General features: G+C 38.0%; 1 protein-coding gene across 6 annotated transcripts in view; it reads left to right on the top strand.

Annotated features, from left to right (window-relative positions):
- TRIM2 (tripartite motif containing 2) overlaps window positions 1-18,961 on the top strand; it is a 107,784-nt gene extending 88,823 nt beyond the window's left edge. For 5 of the 6 annotated variants that reach the window (XM_075198592.1, XM_075198618.1, XM_075198602.1 and 2 more), the window contains exons 5-12: window positions 53-233; window positions 525-1,248; window positions 2,599-2,702; window positions 4,362-4,529; window positions 6,623-6,803; window positions 9,069-9,139; window positions 10,756-10,896; window positions 13,294-18,961. In XM_075198592.1, the coding sequence (XP_075054693.1) occupies window positions 53-233; window positions 525-1,248; window positions 2,599-2,702; window positions 4,362-4,529; window positions 6,623-6,803; window positions 9,069-9,139; window positions 10,756-10,896; window positions 13,294-13,446 (1,723 nt within the window). In that variant the 3' untranslated portion in view covers window positions 13,447-18,961. The remainder of the gene's footprint in view (window positions 1-52; window positions 234-524; window positions 1,249-2,598; window positions 2,703-4,361; window positions 4,530-6,622; window positions 6,804-9,068; window positions 9,140-10,755; window positions 10,897-13,293) is intronic. The other variant, XM_075198628.1, reaches the window with a different exon arrangement.
- Window positions 18,962-19,186: the final 225 nt, after the last annotated feature.

Genomic DNA, 19,186 nt, shown 5'->3' with positions numbered 1-19,186 from the left:
TTTATTTACTAAATGAATGGAAGGTGCTTTACTAAACCGCCTATTGTTTCAGGTTACCAGAAATAGACTCTGCCCTTCAGGTGGTGTCTGAAATCATCAATCAGCTGGCTGCACAAAAGTCCTGCATTGTAGATGAAATTCATTCCACCTTTGAGGACTTGCAGAAAACACTAAATGTGCGCAAAAGTGTTTTACTAATGGAACTGGAAGTGAACTATGGCCTGAAACATAAAGTGAGTGGTTAATTATTTCTAAGAGGAAAAGTTGCTCAATCCTTTGTTAACTAGCAAAAGTACATATAGGAGAGCAGACTTTTGGCTACTTATTGTTTACTTATTTCACATTTTAGAGTTTTACAAGCTAAATAAAAACATTGTCTTCCTAGCCTTTAACAGTACTTTATATAGAGTCTTATCTGGCAGCATGCATTCATTTCTGTTTTTATAACTTGAATTTTAGGCTTAGGGTAGGGTGACTTATGCTGACTTAATAACTAACAGCTGTATTCTGTACTTTGGCCTTAGGTCCTTCAGACTCAGCTGGACACATTAATTGAGGGGCAGGACAGTATTAAAAGTTGTAGCACGTTTACGGCACAAGCACTTAACCATGGGACAGAAACGGAGGTCTTGCTAGTAAAGAAACAGATGAGCGACAAGCTCAGTGAGCTAGCAGAGCAGGATTTCCCATTACATCCTCATGAGAACGACCAGTTGGACTTTATTGTGGAGACTGAAGGACTGAAGAAGTCTATTCACAATCTTGGAACAATATTAACCACAAATGCTGTGGCTTCTGAAACCGTGGCCACTGGTGAAGGGTTAAGACAGAGTGTGGTTGGTCAGCCAATGTCTGTGACAATTACCACAAAGGATAAAGACGGAGAACTGTGCAAATCTGGGAGTGCCTGTATTTCAGCCGAGTTGTTTACGCCTGACGGCAGTGTCACAGATGGAGAAATACTAGACAATAAAAACGGCACTTATGAGTATTTGTATACAATCCCAAAGGAGGGGGACTTCACCCTTTCTCTGAGACTATATGATCAACATATTAAAGGAAGTCCTTTTAAACTGAAGGTAGTGAAGTCTGCGGATGTGTCACCCACCACAGAGGGGGTAAAGAGGAGAGTGAAATCTCCTGGCAGCGGACACGTCAAACAGAAGGCAGTGAAGAGGCCAGCCAGTATGTACAGCACTGGGAAAAGGAAAGAGAATCCTATAGAGGACGATCTGATATTCAGAGTTGGTAAGTGACACTTCTGTCCCCTATACTATCATGTCAGTTTAATGAAGGAATTGTAAAAACTGACTATTTTTTTTAAAATATATTTTGCATGTTTTAGACTTTTTATCAAAATGACATAACTCCTAAGACTTCATGTTACAAACCTTGTCCTCGAGCACAAATAAGTCATTTTTATAACCATTTTACGAAACTATTTTTGGGTGAGCAAATAAGTTTGAATACAAAATATATGCAAGTTGTTTCTCTACAACTCTTCCTCAACTACTGGCATTTGTCAAATTTGCCGGTCATGATTTTGAATGTAAGTTCCGAGGACTTTTTCTGTTGCTGGTTTAGAAAATGAAAGCAAGAGGCTTGTGGGTTTCTGTTGAGTGCACTACAGGAATTCTGTGCACTAGTTTTCATAAATATCCCCACTGGTCAAAGTGGAAATGTAGAAGTGGCGATATGGAAAGTGTAAGTGACTGGTTGATACAATGACAGCAGAAGAAGTGGCGGTATGGAAAGTGTAAGTGACTGGTTGATACAATGACAGCAGTAGGAGAAGTGGCGGTATGGAAAGTGTAAGTGACTGGTTGATACAATGACAGCAGAAGAAGTGGCGGTATGGCATACCACCGTATACCAGCCCATTTCAACCACTGAATATCCCCCATAATAATGTATTTCAATCGTTTTGTAAATGACAAGCTGAGCTGTTTCAATGAGACACACAATTGGAGGACTTTAGATATATAACTTCTATAGGTAAAATCCCAATTCCACTCGCATACCCATTGATTATGTACCCATCACCCGATTACCTTGATGCTAACACAGTCCACTTACCGTGTCATTTAACCGTCCAGTTACTACAGAACAAGTCATTAATTAGTCATTCTCAGAGGTATGCTTATTTCATCTTAAATAGCACTGAAAACTACAAATAGCCTAACAGACCCACTAATTTTCCCCCAGCAAGTGTACAGACCTTATTTAATTCTCTTAAATCCAAAATGTATCGCACCCTTTTGATATGAAAGAGTTTTGTAGAAACATATAATTTATAAAGACACAAAAGCCACTTGATTTAATTAACTTTCCTATTTGGAGAATCACTCCTGGATGTCTGTGGGCTTGTTCTGTAAGTACAGATGTAGTGGTAATTACAAATATTTCAGAAATTTTGCCTTTTCCATAATGTCTTAAAATTAGCCAACGTGTGGTTTGTTGTTTTTCTGAAGTGGAATATAAAAGACTGCCACAAAAGTACAAAATGTGATAGCCATGATAAAATGATTAAATGCTTTTTTTTTTGGTCATCCATAATGATTATTGTATGTCCTATTGTGTTTTACTAATCCCTTCTAGGTACAAAGGGAAGGAATAAGGGTGAATTTACAAATCTCCAAGGAGTAGCTGCATCAACCAATGGAAAAATATTGATTGCAGATAGCAATAACCAGTGCGTCCAGGTATTGGAAGCTTCTTCTGTGTTTGTTTTTAGCGAGAAACTGCAAACACTACAGGGGAGTCTCTTTATTCACTGCTGCATTAAAAGAATCAGACCTGATATTAACCCATAATGTATAGAGGGACTACTGTTATATATAGAATACAACTTCACTGTAAACGTTAAAAGGTCTGACATATGCATGTATTTATTTATTAAGTTATTATAAAATTAATAAATATCTATTTTGTGTAGTAAGATGTAAGCAGGGGGTTAGTAATTGTTTTTCTTAGAGAATAGAGCTGCTAGTAGCAGTTGTATTGAGAATATAGTCCCACTACCTGTTCTGTCTGCAAGACTTTTTCAGTTTAGATGTTTGTTTGTTATGCACCATATGCATAGTTAATGACTCTGGTGTAACTATTGCTTGGCAATAATTGAAGGTGTAATTCCCTATAGCAAATCATGTATTTCTGCCTTGTATTGTATTCTGTAACCTGTGGTTTAATCAAGAGCTTTGTTCGCTACATGGTAACGGTCTGTGAATACAACCTCAGCTTCTTAGTATTTCCATTGTTCTTAGAGCATGCCCAGCTGCTGTGTTAAGCGCTGACGTTCTGTACTTTGTTTATTCATTGCTGGAGATGCGGCTCTGCTCTCATAATGCAGCACAGGATATGGACCCCATTCAGATTGTGATCTCGCACCACAATGGGTGGAAATTTCCACTGTAGTCATTTGCTTGCTGACAAAGTTGATATTGTTTTGAATTACAATGTCCCAAGTCATTTTAGAACAAAATACAAGCTAACATTCAGCTACATTACACTATGTACATTTTTAAGTGCACATACACACCTACAAACAGATTGTTGGCAGTAGGCTAGAAGATCTTTTTTTTGTTTTTTGGGAGTATTTTGTATGTTTTCGATGGTGGCCAAAAAACGAATGAAATATTATTTTTATGATTTTTTAGCTTTCAGTAAAAAGCAATTTAATTTAAATTGTATTTATTCAGTCATTTCAATTTACATTAGATGATTATACTGGTTATTTTTTTAAGAACCAGTAATCAATTTCTTGTTTAAAAATCAAACAAACAACCCATACCAATACCCATACCAATAAGCATCAGCAGTTTATCAATATTACTTATTGATAAACATTTATTGGTATGACAGCACAATACTCCGCAGCACCGGCCAGTAAGGAGAACATGACACGGAGACAATGGAGACGAGTACGATTGGACAGAGGGGGGACTTTCTTGTCAGAGTTTACAGTTTACTGGGAAGGGGCAAATCTGGGACAAGAGGAGGAAATTGGATGGATAGAATAGAGTTTTTAGCAGCAGCAATCTGTGCTCTGTGTGAGGGGTGATAGGTGGGAGACTGGGCTATGGTAAAAAGATGGGTTTTGAGGGATCATTTAAAGTTTTAGCGCAATAAAGCAATATAATATAATATATAATAAGCCTTGGCTTTTAGTGTAAAACTATCTTTACAATAAAGCTATCTTCTACAGCTGATTTGTTTAGTAAAGGTGTTGGTGTGACTTATTTATAGATCTGTAATCATTAACACCATTGTATAAGTTATGATATAATTTACCCTTTGCTACAAAAAAATTGTTAGGCTAAAACACAAAAAAAAATGTTGTTTTTGCTTTAATTGTATGTTAGATCTTTTCAAATGATGGACAGTTTAAAAGTCGCTTTGGCATTCGAGGAAGGTCACCAGGTCAACTACAAAGACCAACTGGGGTGGCAGTGCATCCAAATGGTGACATCATCATTGCGGACTATGACAACAAGTGGGTCAGCATATTCTCCTCTGATGGCAAATTTAAGGTAAGACATTTTTATATAAGTAGTAGCAGTACCATAATCCCATCCATGCATTTAAATAAAACTTTGCTCTGTAAGATATTTCTTTGTTGTACCATATATTTATTATAGATTAAATAAAGGACATTTTTAAAATAATTTAAATATTCATCAATATGTAATAATGGCAATATTGTAGATAAAAATGATGTCTCAGCAATGGCCTGTATCATGCTTTGAATACCCAGTAAGCCAGAGCCGGATTTAGACCTCATAGGGCCCTAGGCAGGATACTGTTTTTGGGCCCCCTCCCTGAAACAATCCATAGCACTATATTTTTGCAGCCTACCATATACCCCTATAGTTCTGTAGAAGTGAAAGCATGTGCCGCCGCATGCCTACCATATACCCCTATAGTTACGTAGAAGTGAAAGCATGTGCCGCCGCATGCCTACCATATACCCCTATAGTTACGTAGAAGTGAAAGCATGTGCCGCCGCATGCCTACCATGTACCCCTATAGTTACGTAGAAGTGAAAGAATGTGCCGCCGCATGCCTACCATATACCCCTATAGTTACGTAGAAGTGAAAGCATGTGCCGCCGCATGCCTACCATATACCCCTATAGTTACGTAGAAGTGAAAGCATGTGCCGCCGCATGCCTACCATATACCCTTATAGTTAAGTAGATATGAAAGCATGTGCCGCCGCGCAGCGGCAGCACGCCGCCAAAGGAGGTGAGGGCGTGGCTTGCATCTTTGGGGGCGTACCTTACATGTGAAAAGAGCAAGGCCACCCTGCTGCAGAAAAAGGCACCTCTAAATAATTACCAAGCAGTCCCGTTTTTTTAAGTAGTTGGGTCAAAACAACTTAATAAATATTGAAGTCAGGGCATAAATACTTAAGTTGTTTGCAAAAATAATACGCATAAATCCAAATATGTGCTCTTGTCACTTTTGTTCCTCTATCATCACACTGTGCCCCTTCATTGTCACTTTTGCCTCTTCACAATATCACATGTGCCCTTTCACCATCACCTCTGTGCCCATCACCACCTCTGTGCCAATCACCATCAACACCGCAGGTGCCTAGGTTGCCTAGCGGTAAATCCGGCCCTGCAGTAAGCATGTAAATGGCATTTCCCAATATTAACTGATCTTTAAATTTGAGTTGCCTATTTGCATATCCTGCTAATTGTGTTGTGCTCTATAGCACATCACATACTCAGCAGAAAACCCCTACCCTGCACTGATGAGCCCAAATAAAAAGAGAAGGTATGTCTCTAGGAGGGATTTGTGTATTGGTTCTGACCTATATCTTGCACAGAACATGGAATGAAAGGGCCGCAAAGTAAATGACGTTTCCCAGAATGATTGCTTTGTAATTATAGTGCTTACTTGTCATACAGTTAAAATTAAAGGCACGATTAGGATCAGATAGGTTGACTGAATTGCAGGAGGTCATGGTTTGCTCATATGTCTTTAAAACTAGAAACTGATTTGGGTTCATTCAGATAATTCTACTTAAAGTGTGAATGTTCCGTCATGCTCCTCATGGAACACGGATGGACCCAAAAAAAATTAACATGTATGGGGATTATGGCCCATATGTAATATGTTCATGTCTGTTCACACACAAGATTCAGAAAATGGACTACACAGCAGAGTATTGCATGCTACATTGTCCGATTACCTATACACTTTTACTTTGTAAATAGGACTCATTTAAATAGATATTCGGTTTACTTTGAGTTATCTCTAGCACTGGTATAAACATGTGTCTAACTCCCTGCTCTAACTGAGTATCACTATTACTGAAAAATAATTACATTATTTGTATATTGTAAAATGAATGTACTATTCATTTTTTTTCTTATATCTGTTGTTGATCCTAGACTTTATATTGCAGATATATTTGGTTTACATATGGGTTTCTTGTCATATTTAGTTCCTAAGATTAATCATGCCTGAAAGCCAATTTTAATAAATCACTTGCCCATTATGAAGTAGCAGGAATAAGTAACACTTCTCCGCAGATCATAATTATTGGCAATGTGTGTAGCTCATTGGTTTTACTATGCTGATGTTTTGTTTTGTTTTTCTCGTTTTTTTAACAGACAAAAATTGGATCTGGAAAATTGATGGGTCCTAAAGGTGTTTCAGTTGATCGCAATGGACATATCATTGTGGTAGACAACAAAGCGTGTTGTGTGTTCATCTTCCAGCCCAATGGCAAAATAGTAACCAGGTTTGGTAGTCGAGGAAATGGGGACAAGCAGTTTGCAGGTACACTTGATGGTAATATGTAGACCACCTTCTCGTCTTTTGTTGTCTATTTCCTATTGCATGGTGTACACTCGTCATGTACATTCCATTTGAATAAGGCACACCTTTGTCCTGTCTGTATGATTCCTATTTTATATTAAATTACAATGTACTAGAGTGCAAGTTAATCAAGTATGAAAAGGAAACTTTCCACATTCAGAAATATATATGTGAAAGGATATATGAAATCATTGAAATTAGAGCTCAGTGTTGCTGATCCTGGGGTCTATTCAAGACATTGTTGCAAGGAACACGGCCTGTCTCATACTTGGTTCCAGGCAATATTCTGACATAGCTACATATATATTTATTTTAAATAGATTTGTGTTTTTGTTTAATTTATATTGCTTTCTTTATAATCCAGTTAATATATGTGAATTAAGTTACATTAAAGTGATCTAATTTAACATACTGTTATGTAACTTTAATTTTTTCTGTTACTTCTGTAATACAAGAAGAGATTAAATAATTATTACTAATGTTATTATAAATTCGGTATTGGAGGACTGCTAAACCTACAATACAAGTTAACTTTATAAAATAGAGTGAAATAGTAATATGTAAACACTTTAGAAGCTTATCAGAATGGAGATAAATTTCTGATCATAAGGGTTGTACTTTTACTTTAAATGGCTTCATTTTTTTCTTGTTTTTGTTTTGTTTCTGACCAACTATTGCATTTCTGTGAAATCTTATCCATACACTCATCATCATCATCATCATCATCATCATCATCATCATTTATTTATATAGCGCCACTGATTCCGCAGCGCTGTACAGAGAACTTATTCACATCTGTTCCTGCCCCATTGGAGCTTATAGTATAAATTCCCTTACAGACAGACAGACAGAGAGTAGGGTCAATTTTTGATAGCAGCCAATTAACCTACTAGTATGTTTTTGGAGTGTGGGACGAAACCGGAGCACCCGGAGGAAACCCACGCAAACACAGGGAGAACATACAAACTCCACACAGATAAGGCCATGGTTGGGAATTTAACTTATGACCCCAGCGCTGTGAGGCAGAAGTGCTAACCACTTTGCCACCGTGCTGTACACATATGTTTTAATCCCATCATTTTTAATTCAATCATAAGTGAAACAAATGAATGATTGCTTCACACACACCACTTTTGAGCACAAAGGCATTTTGCATGCAAGTACTATGTGCTGTGCTTGCAAGGAAAATGTAGCCACTTATTTGATCAGATTATGGAATGATTTGGCTACCTACATTTGATTGCATTGGATCTATTGCCACACATACACATCAATTCTTTAAAAATGAAATATTCAGTAGGAATTGAATGATTGGATTGTAATGTCTGTGTAGCAAATTTTCAACCTGTCAGTAACGGCATTGAATAACACAGACAATCTGCCACTTTTAGCCATCTTTACAGGAAATAGCTGCTGATAGACTATAGCTTTCATTCACCCGCACAGCATAAGTAAATAGAATGTCAAACATCTCCAGTTCTATTAAAGCATGTAATATATATGCATTTGTGAATATTTGTGGTTTTTTTTTATGTGAAGCATCTTGAGTATATAAAGTAGGTATACTACTGTGCTGCATCATATATGGGGGTACTATGTGTGTGTGCTATAAATCACTGTGTCCTGCACTTGGTAAAACTAGAATAAGTTATACTCCTCCTGTAGATGGCATGCATCTTGGGCACTGATATGCAGTGCCATTGGTGATGGTGAGCTGCTTTGTGAACCTAGCATGTGTACAAATGATGAGTAGGACTTGTATGTTTAGGTTTAGTGTGCCTTTAAAAATGTTGGTGTTTATCTTCAGTGTTTGAAGAGATGGTGTCCTGTCCTAAATATTAATGAAAGGGTGCTGCCATGTTGGCTGCCCAGACCAGCAGTGCCGTGTTAGTCCTGCCATTACCTAGAATGGTGTTCCCATGATGACCTCTCCTCCTGGAGTATATTGTAGAGTGGGCAGAGATCTACATTCTATCTGCTGGATAATGCAGAATGTGGGGGCTTTTGGAATGTCATAATCCCTTGTAGCTGGTTCCCTTCATTCACATAGTTGTGGGGAAAGAAATAAATGAGTGATACTTTATCAACTGTCACATCCCTCGGAGACTCAGGATGTGCATTGTTGTCATTAAATTGTTATTGTTTTTACATTACTTCTTTCATAATGTTTTGGAATAAGTAGTTTTGCCAATATTTTAGCAAAATGTTAAATGCCTATATTCCATTTTGTTCCCTTAGGACCTCACTTTGCGGCTGTAAACAGCAATAATGAAATAATTGTGACGGACTTCCATAACCATTCAGTCAAGGTATGTAATATTTACCAGTTACTGTAACTAGTAAAGCATCTATCCAAATAATTTTGTGTGTACACATCTATTGCCATTCTAATATATGATGAGATGCTTTTTGAGCGTCCGCATTGTTCAGCAGTTAATAATAGTTTGCTCCTGATGACGGTTCTTTTCTTACTCTTACAATTTATATCTGAATACAATAAACTTTATTGATAAAAAAAAGACAAAAATACTATGACAAAAATAAGTCCCACCAAACTGAACAAAGAGGAGATGCAACTACTTTTCCCTATTTTTGTGACAGGGTTTACTAACAACATACCTCTTATTGATTGACATGGTACTGAAGCTCAGCTGTTTAACAGTTCTACTGCTTAGCTTTTGGAGACTTTCCTGAGACACCTGATATCTAGAACATCCTGTCCTACATTCTGAGGCTGCTGAACAAAATACAGCAAATCACAACCTGTATCTATTACACCTTGTTTATACGTGAAATATTTTCAGTTGACCTTATAAAAAAGACAAAACAAAAAACCTTGTTTTAAGACTACCTAGGTTTAATGACAGTACTAGTAAGTATGCATTGTTTTATATACTCCTAAAGTGCGCTGTCTAATAGGGGCATGTTAATGCTCTCACAAACAGTAGCTTAGGGGCACGGCCCAATTACAAGGGATATGTGTAATGACATCGGAGCATGTTTTACATACTGCCTCCACATTGAGACGCTGTGCAGCAGTGTATATGGATTCCAGAGGTACTGTTAAAAACTAATATATGTAACTGACTCCAATTTTGAGATAAAACAAACAAGTAGAGGTGTAGATTTGATTCATAGGTTATTTTAATAGAAAAACAAATAAGATATTTAGGATTAGGGGAGATGACGGAATAAATTGACTATAAATTCCTTCTCGGTTATAACCAGACTGCTCATAATGCTATCAGATAATACATTGTGACTCATCCATGTTTTCAGATGAAGAAAATGAAAAGATAAAAACAGTGACGTGTAACAAGATATTTTCCAGGGACCTTTTACTCGGTCATTAGTTTCACAAGGGAGTATCACATTACAGTTAGGGAGAAACATCTGATCACAGTATAAGCTCAGAGAACTAACATTAATTGGATCCGCAGTCAAAAAACAAGGTTAGTCTGTGACTGTAAAGTGATGTTTTCTCATCAGCTGGTAAGAAGACAACACTATCTATTAACAGACTAACCTGCTACACAGACATCATAATTACTCATACCAAGTGGGACAAACTATTCTGGTTGGGTGAGGTGCATGTGTTTCTCTGAGGACCTCATGAGGCTCTCAGACTGCCTGCTACCTACCACTGGGATATAATGTTTTTGGCAGCTGATAATGGTTCTGCCTTGTTAGAACAACACACACTTTCCCGTCCAGCTGCTACAATTGTTATTCTGCTGCCTAATGTATACCAAATCTCTTAGATTGTAAGATTATTTGGGCAGTGCTATATTTACCTTTGTTCAATGTTATTGTATTGTATTTGTTTATGTTATGATCCCCTAGGTATACAGCACTGCGCAGTATGTCAGTACTTTATAAATGTAAGATAATGTACATTTACATACACTTATTTGTTTAATGCCAGGTATTTAACCAAGATGGCGAGTTCATTTTGAAGTTTGGTTCAAATGGAGAAGGGAACGGACAGTTTAATGCCCCAACGGGAGTGGCTGTGGATTCCAATGGAAATATTATTGTAGCTGACTGGGGAAATAGCAGAATACAAGTAAGAATTTATGAATAATTGTGCTTTCCACAAAAAATACTACATGTATGCATTAGTCATTTATGTGAGCAATTCACAGATGTAATTAAACTACAAACGAACAATAAGAATGACAAGTGAGGCTATTAGGACGAACGCACTTAAAGGGCGACAGGGTTTGTAACAAGCTGAATGATGACCTGGTGTGTTTTAACATGGGGTGGGGACCGACCAATGGGGGCCCATGTGGGAGGGACCTTGATAGAATATAGCAGGATGTACTTCCTGCTTTACTTCACTTGCAGCACGAGATCCCACCCACCCATCCCTCAAGTTAGTCAGGGGTTTTGTCATATGGTGGGGTAGGAAGGCACTGCGTTCAGCGGCTGATTAGTGGGCGCACAGGTAGTTGGTCGTAGGTCACTGCCCCCTTTGATGTAACAGTAACTCCTTTTGGTCCGGCTCGGTGAGGGAGGGCAGCGTGAGTTGTAAGGGGCAGTCACTCTGACGCCAACTCAGCGCTATGTATGTAGGGATTTGTTCCCCCGTGTTTTTTGCGGACTTACGGCGGTTTGCGCCAGTCCATTAAGTAATCGTGTGTGATCAGCTCGTGAGCTGTCCCGCAGTGCTCTTTCTCCGCCACCATAGGTTAGTTAATATAAAATCCTTATAATAAAATTCCTGCCAAGTTTAATAACTTATTCAGGTCTCCGTGTCTTTATTTGCATGCTATGGTTTAAAGTTAAGGTTGATGTGAAGTTTGTGGTAACATACACGGTGAGCCCTTTATATATAATTTTGTTAAAATTTACATTTAGTGAGCAGCAGCGGATTCACCATGTTCCGGTTGGCTGTGTTCAGAAACGCTCTTGATTTATTCATTCAGCTTGAAAGAAGATTGATGGTGTTCTTGTAGTTAAAACTAGGAACATAAATAACACACATTTATTCTCCTTGAATTATCCCCGTATTTTAACAGCTTTAATGGCCAGAATAAGCGTGGCCCTAAACTCCAGTTCCCCAATTCCAGCCCAAAAAATTTAGGACTTGAGCATTTCTTGAGGTTGACAATGTTTGATGATGGTGTTCCAGCATTGAGACCATTACTTCTTAACCTTTACAGCAGCCAGTTGTGTAAAAAAACATAAACACCCTGTGAAGATACTGGGTTTTCTGGCCCAATTCTACCCCCTTCACACTGGCTGGCCACCCAGGAGTGCCTCACCATGACAGGGGAGCCTACCCAGTACCTTCTAAGGTTCATATAGTCACTCAGGCAAATGCAGTTAGAAAGTATAACAATACATTTATTCTAATAAGAACAATCACTAGAATATTATATGCACACAGTAAATAAATGCCAGGCAGGTTTACCACATTATCTGTCCCTTACCCCACTAGCCAAAAGGTGTTAGTCACTTGGCTGTCCTGACTTGAAGACCCATGGATCTGCAGATGTAGTACATTATTAGAGAATGGCATCAAAACCAGCCACTCTGCAGCTTCCAGCCATCAATTCCCCAGAATGAACATCCCCTTCTCCCCTCGAGTGGTTCCTTTATATGCAGGGTCAAATTTTCAGTCTGTCCCTCTTAAATTTTGGAGTTTTCTGGATCAGGGGTTTGAGGGGGAGTGAAGATGAGCTGTGCTTCCATAGAAGCTTCCCTGCTGGGTTCTAAACAAAATGTCTGGACTAGTCCTGTGGAGATCAATGGATACTAATTGGTGTTACACCTCACCTGTATCATGCAACCTGATCCTTACACATAAACCACCTGGCTTCACTTTAAGGACAATGAATAACAGCTTCCATGCAATATCAACAAGATACATTAAACAATATTATATTAATAATATGCATATTTACAATAAGTTACAATGTCCCATTATCCACCCGTAATTGGACACTGCAATTGTACTCTGGTGATTTGAGGAACAAAATACAGGGTTATAAAAAGTACACGTTATATTCCACATTTTGTGAGGAAGGAGGGACAGACTGGTTAAAGTGTTATCAAACACTTTTCATCACAAACCCTGTGGTAGGTGTGCCATTGTAAACTGTTTAGGTCATATCACTTTTTTTGCACTATATCCATCCCTTTTACCACACCAAACATGCTAACACCAGCATAGTATACAGGCCATGCTAAACATTTATTGTGGCCCCCAGTGACCACTATGGTCTTGCTTGGTCCAGTGCTTGAGGGGCAGTTGCCGTTCTAGTGATTGTGGTGTGCTAACACTATCACTGTACAATATGACTTAATATCTTGAAAGTACTAACTAGAAATGTTGTGGATGGAAACTGTAACATTCAAAAATACATTCTATGAAACGTATCTCGTGTAAACAAGAAGAGGGCATCTGGCATGTAAATATACTAATCAATATTATTCTTTTCTCTATCACTTTTAGGTTTTTGATGGGAGTGGATCTTTTTTGTCCTATATCAATACTTCTGCTGACCCACTCTATGGTCCACAAGGATTGGCTCTCACATCAGATGGTCATGTTGTTGTAGCAGACTCTGGAAACCATTGTTTTAAAGTTTACCGGTATTTACAGTAACTGGATGGCCACCATTTTGTGGGATATACTGTACTGTATATGAACGGAGCTTTGTACAGGATGGATGGAAATATCCCGATCTTCATCAGAAGTTGTCTCCAAATGACTTTCCCTTATTTAACCCCCATACGATCATGTTTACGTTTCAGCGATGGCTCATGTCTGTGTCAGATGTTTCATCGCTTCACATTGGAAAAGGAATTTTCCAGTGTAACATAGGACACTATCAATGTGTTGCAGGAAATCTCCAAACACAAATGTAAAAAACACTCCTCTTGCGCACTTAGGTCTTGGACCTCTTAGAGCACTAACTCATGGACAGGATGCTCCACATTTGAGCTTCCACGTTCTATAATCAATTGTTGTCATACATTATTTACCCCGCACTGAAATCTAGAAGTCTTCTAGACATGTGTATTCTGGTAGGTATTGTATTTAAATATAGGCAAAAATACATTTGGTCTTTAATAACATTAATGTAACATAGTAAAAGTACATGTGTGTGCAGAGTAAAACTTTACAAACCGTTGTCACATTTGTAATACTGAGCAATTTTTTCTGTACACAACCATTTCTCGTCTATGTGCACTTTTATTTATCATGTGGTATATTGATAAAGCATCATCATGTATATGCTGTTTCATTTCATGCATTTTTCCACTTGCTTTTTATACAAAATTGAAAAAAAACAATTTGAATAAGTGTTGATTGTGGTTCACATGAGGGGTTCGGTTTAAGGCAATTAGCAGTGGAGTTATGCCTTATTAATAAACGATAAAGAAACTTAGACCCTGTAGAAATGTCACGTTTTTTTTCCACACTGAGACTTCCCTACGTAGAAATATTGTGGTCTATTATTCCTAGTTGTGCAAAGCAAAATGGCAATGTGAGGCCTTGTATTGGATTAATAGCCATAAGGATTTTGGGCTAATGTTTCAATTGTTGTAACAAAATTTGAAGTAATGATTGTAATTGTATATAAGATTTTTTTTTTTTTTTTTTTTTTAAATATCCTCTTTTTAATACCATTCATGGTATTGTGATTTGGCCTGAATGCAGAATAATTATAATTGAAGTGCTTTAAATACTAGCCACATTTTGAGAATGACTTAATATAAAAACAAAATTGTATTTACTGTGAATGTTCTATTAGTCAGATCTGCTGGTGACCGCAATGATTGTAATGGTCCCACATCATACTCTTCTCACAACTTAAAGCCCAGCCTGTGTTCAAGCAAAGTGAGCAGGTGACAATACCCATCTCTCATATACCTTATGTCAGAGCCGTAACTTAGAATTCTAGCGCCTGGGGCGAGAAAGACAAATGCTGCCCCCCTAGCCCTCAATTTTAACCAAGTGAACCTAAAATATTCCTAAATTGCGCGCTTCAGAGTTACGCCCTGGGCAATGGCCCCTGTCGCACAGCCCTAGTTACGGCCCTGCCTTATGTTTGCATTAATGTAAAGCACACAAGGAGGGGGGCATGAACACCCACCTGGCAAGGTGAGAGAAGACTGTGGCATGGGACCAATACAGCCATCAGGGACCCTGGTGGATGTGGCGAACAATGCATCCAAGGTAACTGCAATCTTGTTTTTCATATTAACTCATTGACGTCTACTAAAAACCACAAAAGTTTTGTATGGCATAAATGCAACTGATGTAGGATTTGTTTATGGTATTGTCTTTCCTGAGAAAAGCAAGCTGTAATCCATCTTAGTAAATCTAACTGGAATTGTTGTGTGCCTTCACTGTGCAAATTTCTAACAAAACACAGATAGACTTGTTTATGTTAACTGTGCCCTGGAAAGTTCGACTAGATCCGAAATTAAATTCGAATTCCACCCAGGGTCCCACAATGTCTCCAATAGTACCAAACAGGAGCTCCGTCCCTCTATTCAGACAAATTTATTTTTAAATTTCTCCCTCTCAAGCTCCTCATTAATCCCAGTAGGAAGCTCACTGGGAGGGGCTCCGACAACCTCGGCAGGAGTCTGCACAAAGCATGTTTGTGTAGATGAGAGGATCACCTACTTGGGACAGTTAGTGGCATAGCTGGACCCATCATATTAAAGGGTCTGTAAGTGAGATCTGGTTTAACTTATTCCACCTAATTCCAAATCTTGGGTAGAACTATTAATTAAACATCTTTCTTTTAATTTAGAAAAAGCATTGCGTATTTCACCACTTCTATATTTGCACTACAAGTATATAGCCACAGAGCTAGACTAGCAGAAGACAAGTGTATTTTTAGGGGACTGTCCGTTTTGCAGGTGTATCACAGAGTACATTTGCAAAGAAAAGTCAAATGTCAACAACTAATTTCTGCGTATCCCACTAGCTCTGTGCATTAAACTTATGATATTACAGCACAATGGAGGGACAGGGCATATAAAGTCATCCAGGACCGGCTGGTCAAACTAATCACTGGCCGAAAAGTTATCCACGTCAACTCAAAGATTACATTATGCACAGGCCGTATTTTTGGTGTTTACCTTCAGACTCCCTAGTATTACTCTTTGTTCCAAAGACCAAAAGATAATCTTCTTGAGAGCTACCTATAGCCAGCTCAAGATCTAGACAGAGAGAGCGAAAAAGTGACTAAATGAAATAACACTCTAAACTCTGTTTTTTCTAAGTGCAATTATTTTTTGCCATTTAAAATAATTTTCTTTTTTCTCTCAGTTTTGTGTCTTTATTTTTCCAAAAACACTGTTAAGTGTCGACATTTACAATGAATATATATTTTATTAGTTTAGTTGTGTTTTTTATGTTATGTATAGTTCGACTGACATTTATACACTGAAGATTTAATTTATTTAATATGGATCTATTCCATTACATTCCTGGTACTTCATTTTCCCATTTTTAACCTATTTCCTTGTAGACAGAGCTTTAATAAAAATTACTGGAGTGTGTGTGTGTGTGTGTGTCAGTGCATGATCAGTTATTAAATTAAAAAGTGGGGAAGAGAACCCATTTCACAGTCCCTGCCCAGGCCAAAGACTTGACAAATTACTAGAGGGGTTTAGTCTCAAACTGTAATGTTATAGTTTCCATAACATGTAGTCTACTGCTATTTTGTTTATTTTACAGAATATATAACCCATGCTTTGGAAATGATGATCTGTTATTTTTCCCTGTTTTATGCTGATCTGTTATTTTTCCCTGTTTTATGCTGATCTGTTATTTTTCCCTGTTTTATGCTGAACATCCATTTTGGTTCTCAACATATTGCGTAGTAGAAATCACTCGAGAGAATGGATCAGTTTACATGCAGCATGTGTTCCACTGTAACTTGAGCACTGACGATGTGACATAGTACAATCACAGTAACAGACAGTGATGGCTACAGAAATAGCGCTGTCAAGAACCATGCAAAACATGACTTCACTTTGTTGATGTCCTCTTGTGGTGCTGGTAAAAGAAAACCAACAGGATGCAAGAGAGCCTCTTCCCTTCCTGGGTGATACATAGCATTAAATACTAGAAATGTAGGCCTACAGATATGTCTGCTGAAAGGAAGGTTATTGAGTTATTTATTAACTAATATCTACATAACTTGTGTTTTTGAGGATAATGAAAACCAAAACTTTTTATGTAATCGATATATCTCACAAATTCAAAGTTCAGACCTGATTTTCTACTGAAACTTTGTTAATTCTAATTTAAAAAAATCTGAGATCAGAAAGTATAGCATGTTCGTTGTAAATACAATATGCTGAAAATAAAATATCATAAGCACACCAGTATTTTTTTTTAATCTTTATTTACAATATAACCTAACAATAAAAGAGAGTACAAAGGCCAATGTATTATAGTATCAGAGTGCAGCTTTAATGGTCTCTGCAATACTACTAAACATGGGAAAACAGGCCAAATGCAGGGAAGAATGTGAAACCTCATCGTACAACCATAGGAGCACATTTATCAATATTCACATAAAGTGAAAAGTAGTTTTCAATCCTTATTGCAATGATAAGGATTGAACTACTTCTCACATTTATGTACAGCCCTGCACAAAAACAGCAGTTCCGAAAAACTGCTGTTTCAGAGATAAAAAAAATCATACTTACCCCCCTCTTCGGAAGCGCTGTCTTCGGGTCTTCTCTTCACTCTTCAATTGCGCATGTCCAGTTCCAAGAACTGGACATGCGCACACAGATCCCCTCTCTGCAGAGAGAGAGCGCTGAGTGACAGGGAGGGATCATGTGATCCCTCCACACATGCGCTGTCCAGCTCTGCTCTCCGGAGCAGAGCTGACAGCATTAGATTTCTTCAATTCGGATGATGTACGCCAGCTTCAGCTGGCGTACATTAACATGACAAGTTCCCGAAAAAAATGTTTTTTCGGGACTTGTTAGATTGCGGCCAGGAGCAGTCGCCATTCTGTTGAATGGTGACTGCTCCCAAAAACGAAGAGGAATGCAAAGCAGCAGATATCCATGATATCTGCTGCGATGCCCCCTTAATAAATTTGCGGAGGACACTGTGGGACCTTAATGACCCGTTAAAAGCACTATCGTGCTTTATTAAATATGCCCCTTAACCTTACAAAGCACACTGACCATTGATAACAGAATAAGACGAGTTCACAAATGGGGCGTAATACTCCCTTATCCTCTATAGGATGGTGAACTCCAGAATGTTTTTTTAAAAAGGATTAATACCTTGTTTTGATTGCTATTGTAGCCAGCAGTTATTTAAGCTTCCAGACCTGTCCAGTTAGCATTGGAGATCTCTTGTTTCGTTTGACTTTAAGTATAATACAGCTTGCTGTGACCTCACTGGCAATGTCCTTGTATGTGTATCTACCATCTCTATAGAGCGTTTATATTTTATGCATACTTTATCAGTTTATCTGATCATCCTACAGTGTACTTGCACTATTGAATGTCTATTATACTAGTCACATATGAGCTAATCTTGCTTCTTAGCCTGAGCGACAGGGTAATTTTAGACGCATACACAGGCTGTATCCTTTCAGGCATAACCGGAGTTTGTGTTAGTAGGATGATGACCACACACAGCCAATAGTAATCATCTTCAAAACAAATTAACTAACCTGCCCGGTAAAAATCTAATTTCAATTAGATTAGTGTCAGACATTGTGGCTGTTTAGGGTTCACACAAGCTGGGGTAGCTGTCAAAATTTCAAAGATGCAATCATTTCACCAAAAGGAGAATAGTTGGAGAAGTGCAACACTTTAAAGATGTCAACATGAAGTTTGCCAATAGCTGTGTCTCTATAATTATGTGTCATAGTCTGTTACAGTACACCTAGACACAAAGTGAACTTCTAGGTTGTGGAGAATATTTCACATATCGCGCTGAGCACATGTATGTTTTCACTGTTCTGCCTGCATTTCTTATGATTCCATGAAATGACACAAGCTTGTATAAAAACATGATAAAAATGTACCATTCCCTAACACAAATGCTCCATCTACTGTTGGAATTCCTGTATGAATTGATCATAAGACAAAATGTCAATAAATAGCTGGATTGTACCTAATGACTTCCATTAAGTGTATTTGTGGAATGTGTGAAATTTCAAGTTGTGAACATTTCAGAACAGTCTAAAGTAAGTAAAGTGTAACACTGAGGAATGGGGTGTGAACGTTTAACAGCACTGCCTGTTATTTACATCTGCAGACTCCTCTTGTTTCCCCACCCTACATGCTTATTTTATACATGTTGTCAATCATATGATCTTCTATGATATTCAGTTTGGCCCTAA

Source organism: Mixophyes fleayi, chromosome 1 (genome assembly GCF_038048845.1).
Source record: "Mixophyes fleayi isolate aMixFle1 chromosome 1, aMixFle1.hap1, whole genome shotgun sequence".
Lineage (NCBI taxonomy): Eukaryota > Metazoa > Chordata > Amphibia > Anura > Limnodynastidae > Mixophyes > Mixophyes fleayi.
Note: the sequence above shows the minus strand (reverse complement) of the source record. Positions and strands in the feature narration are given on the sequence as shown.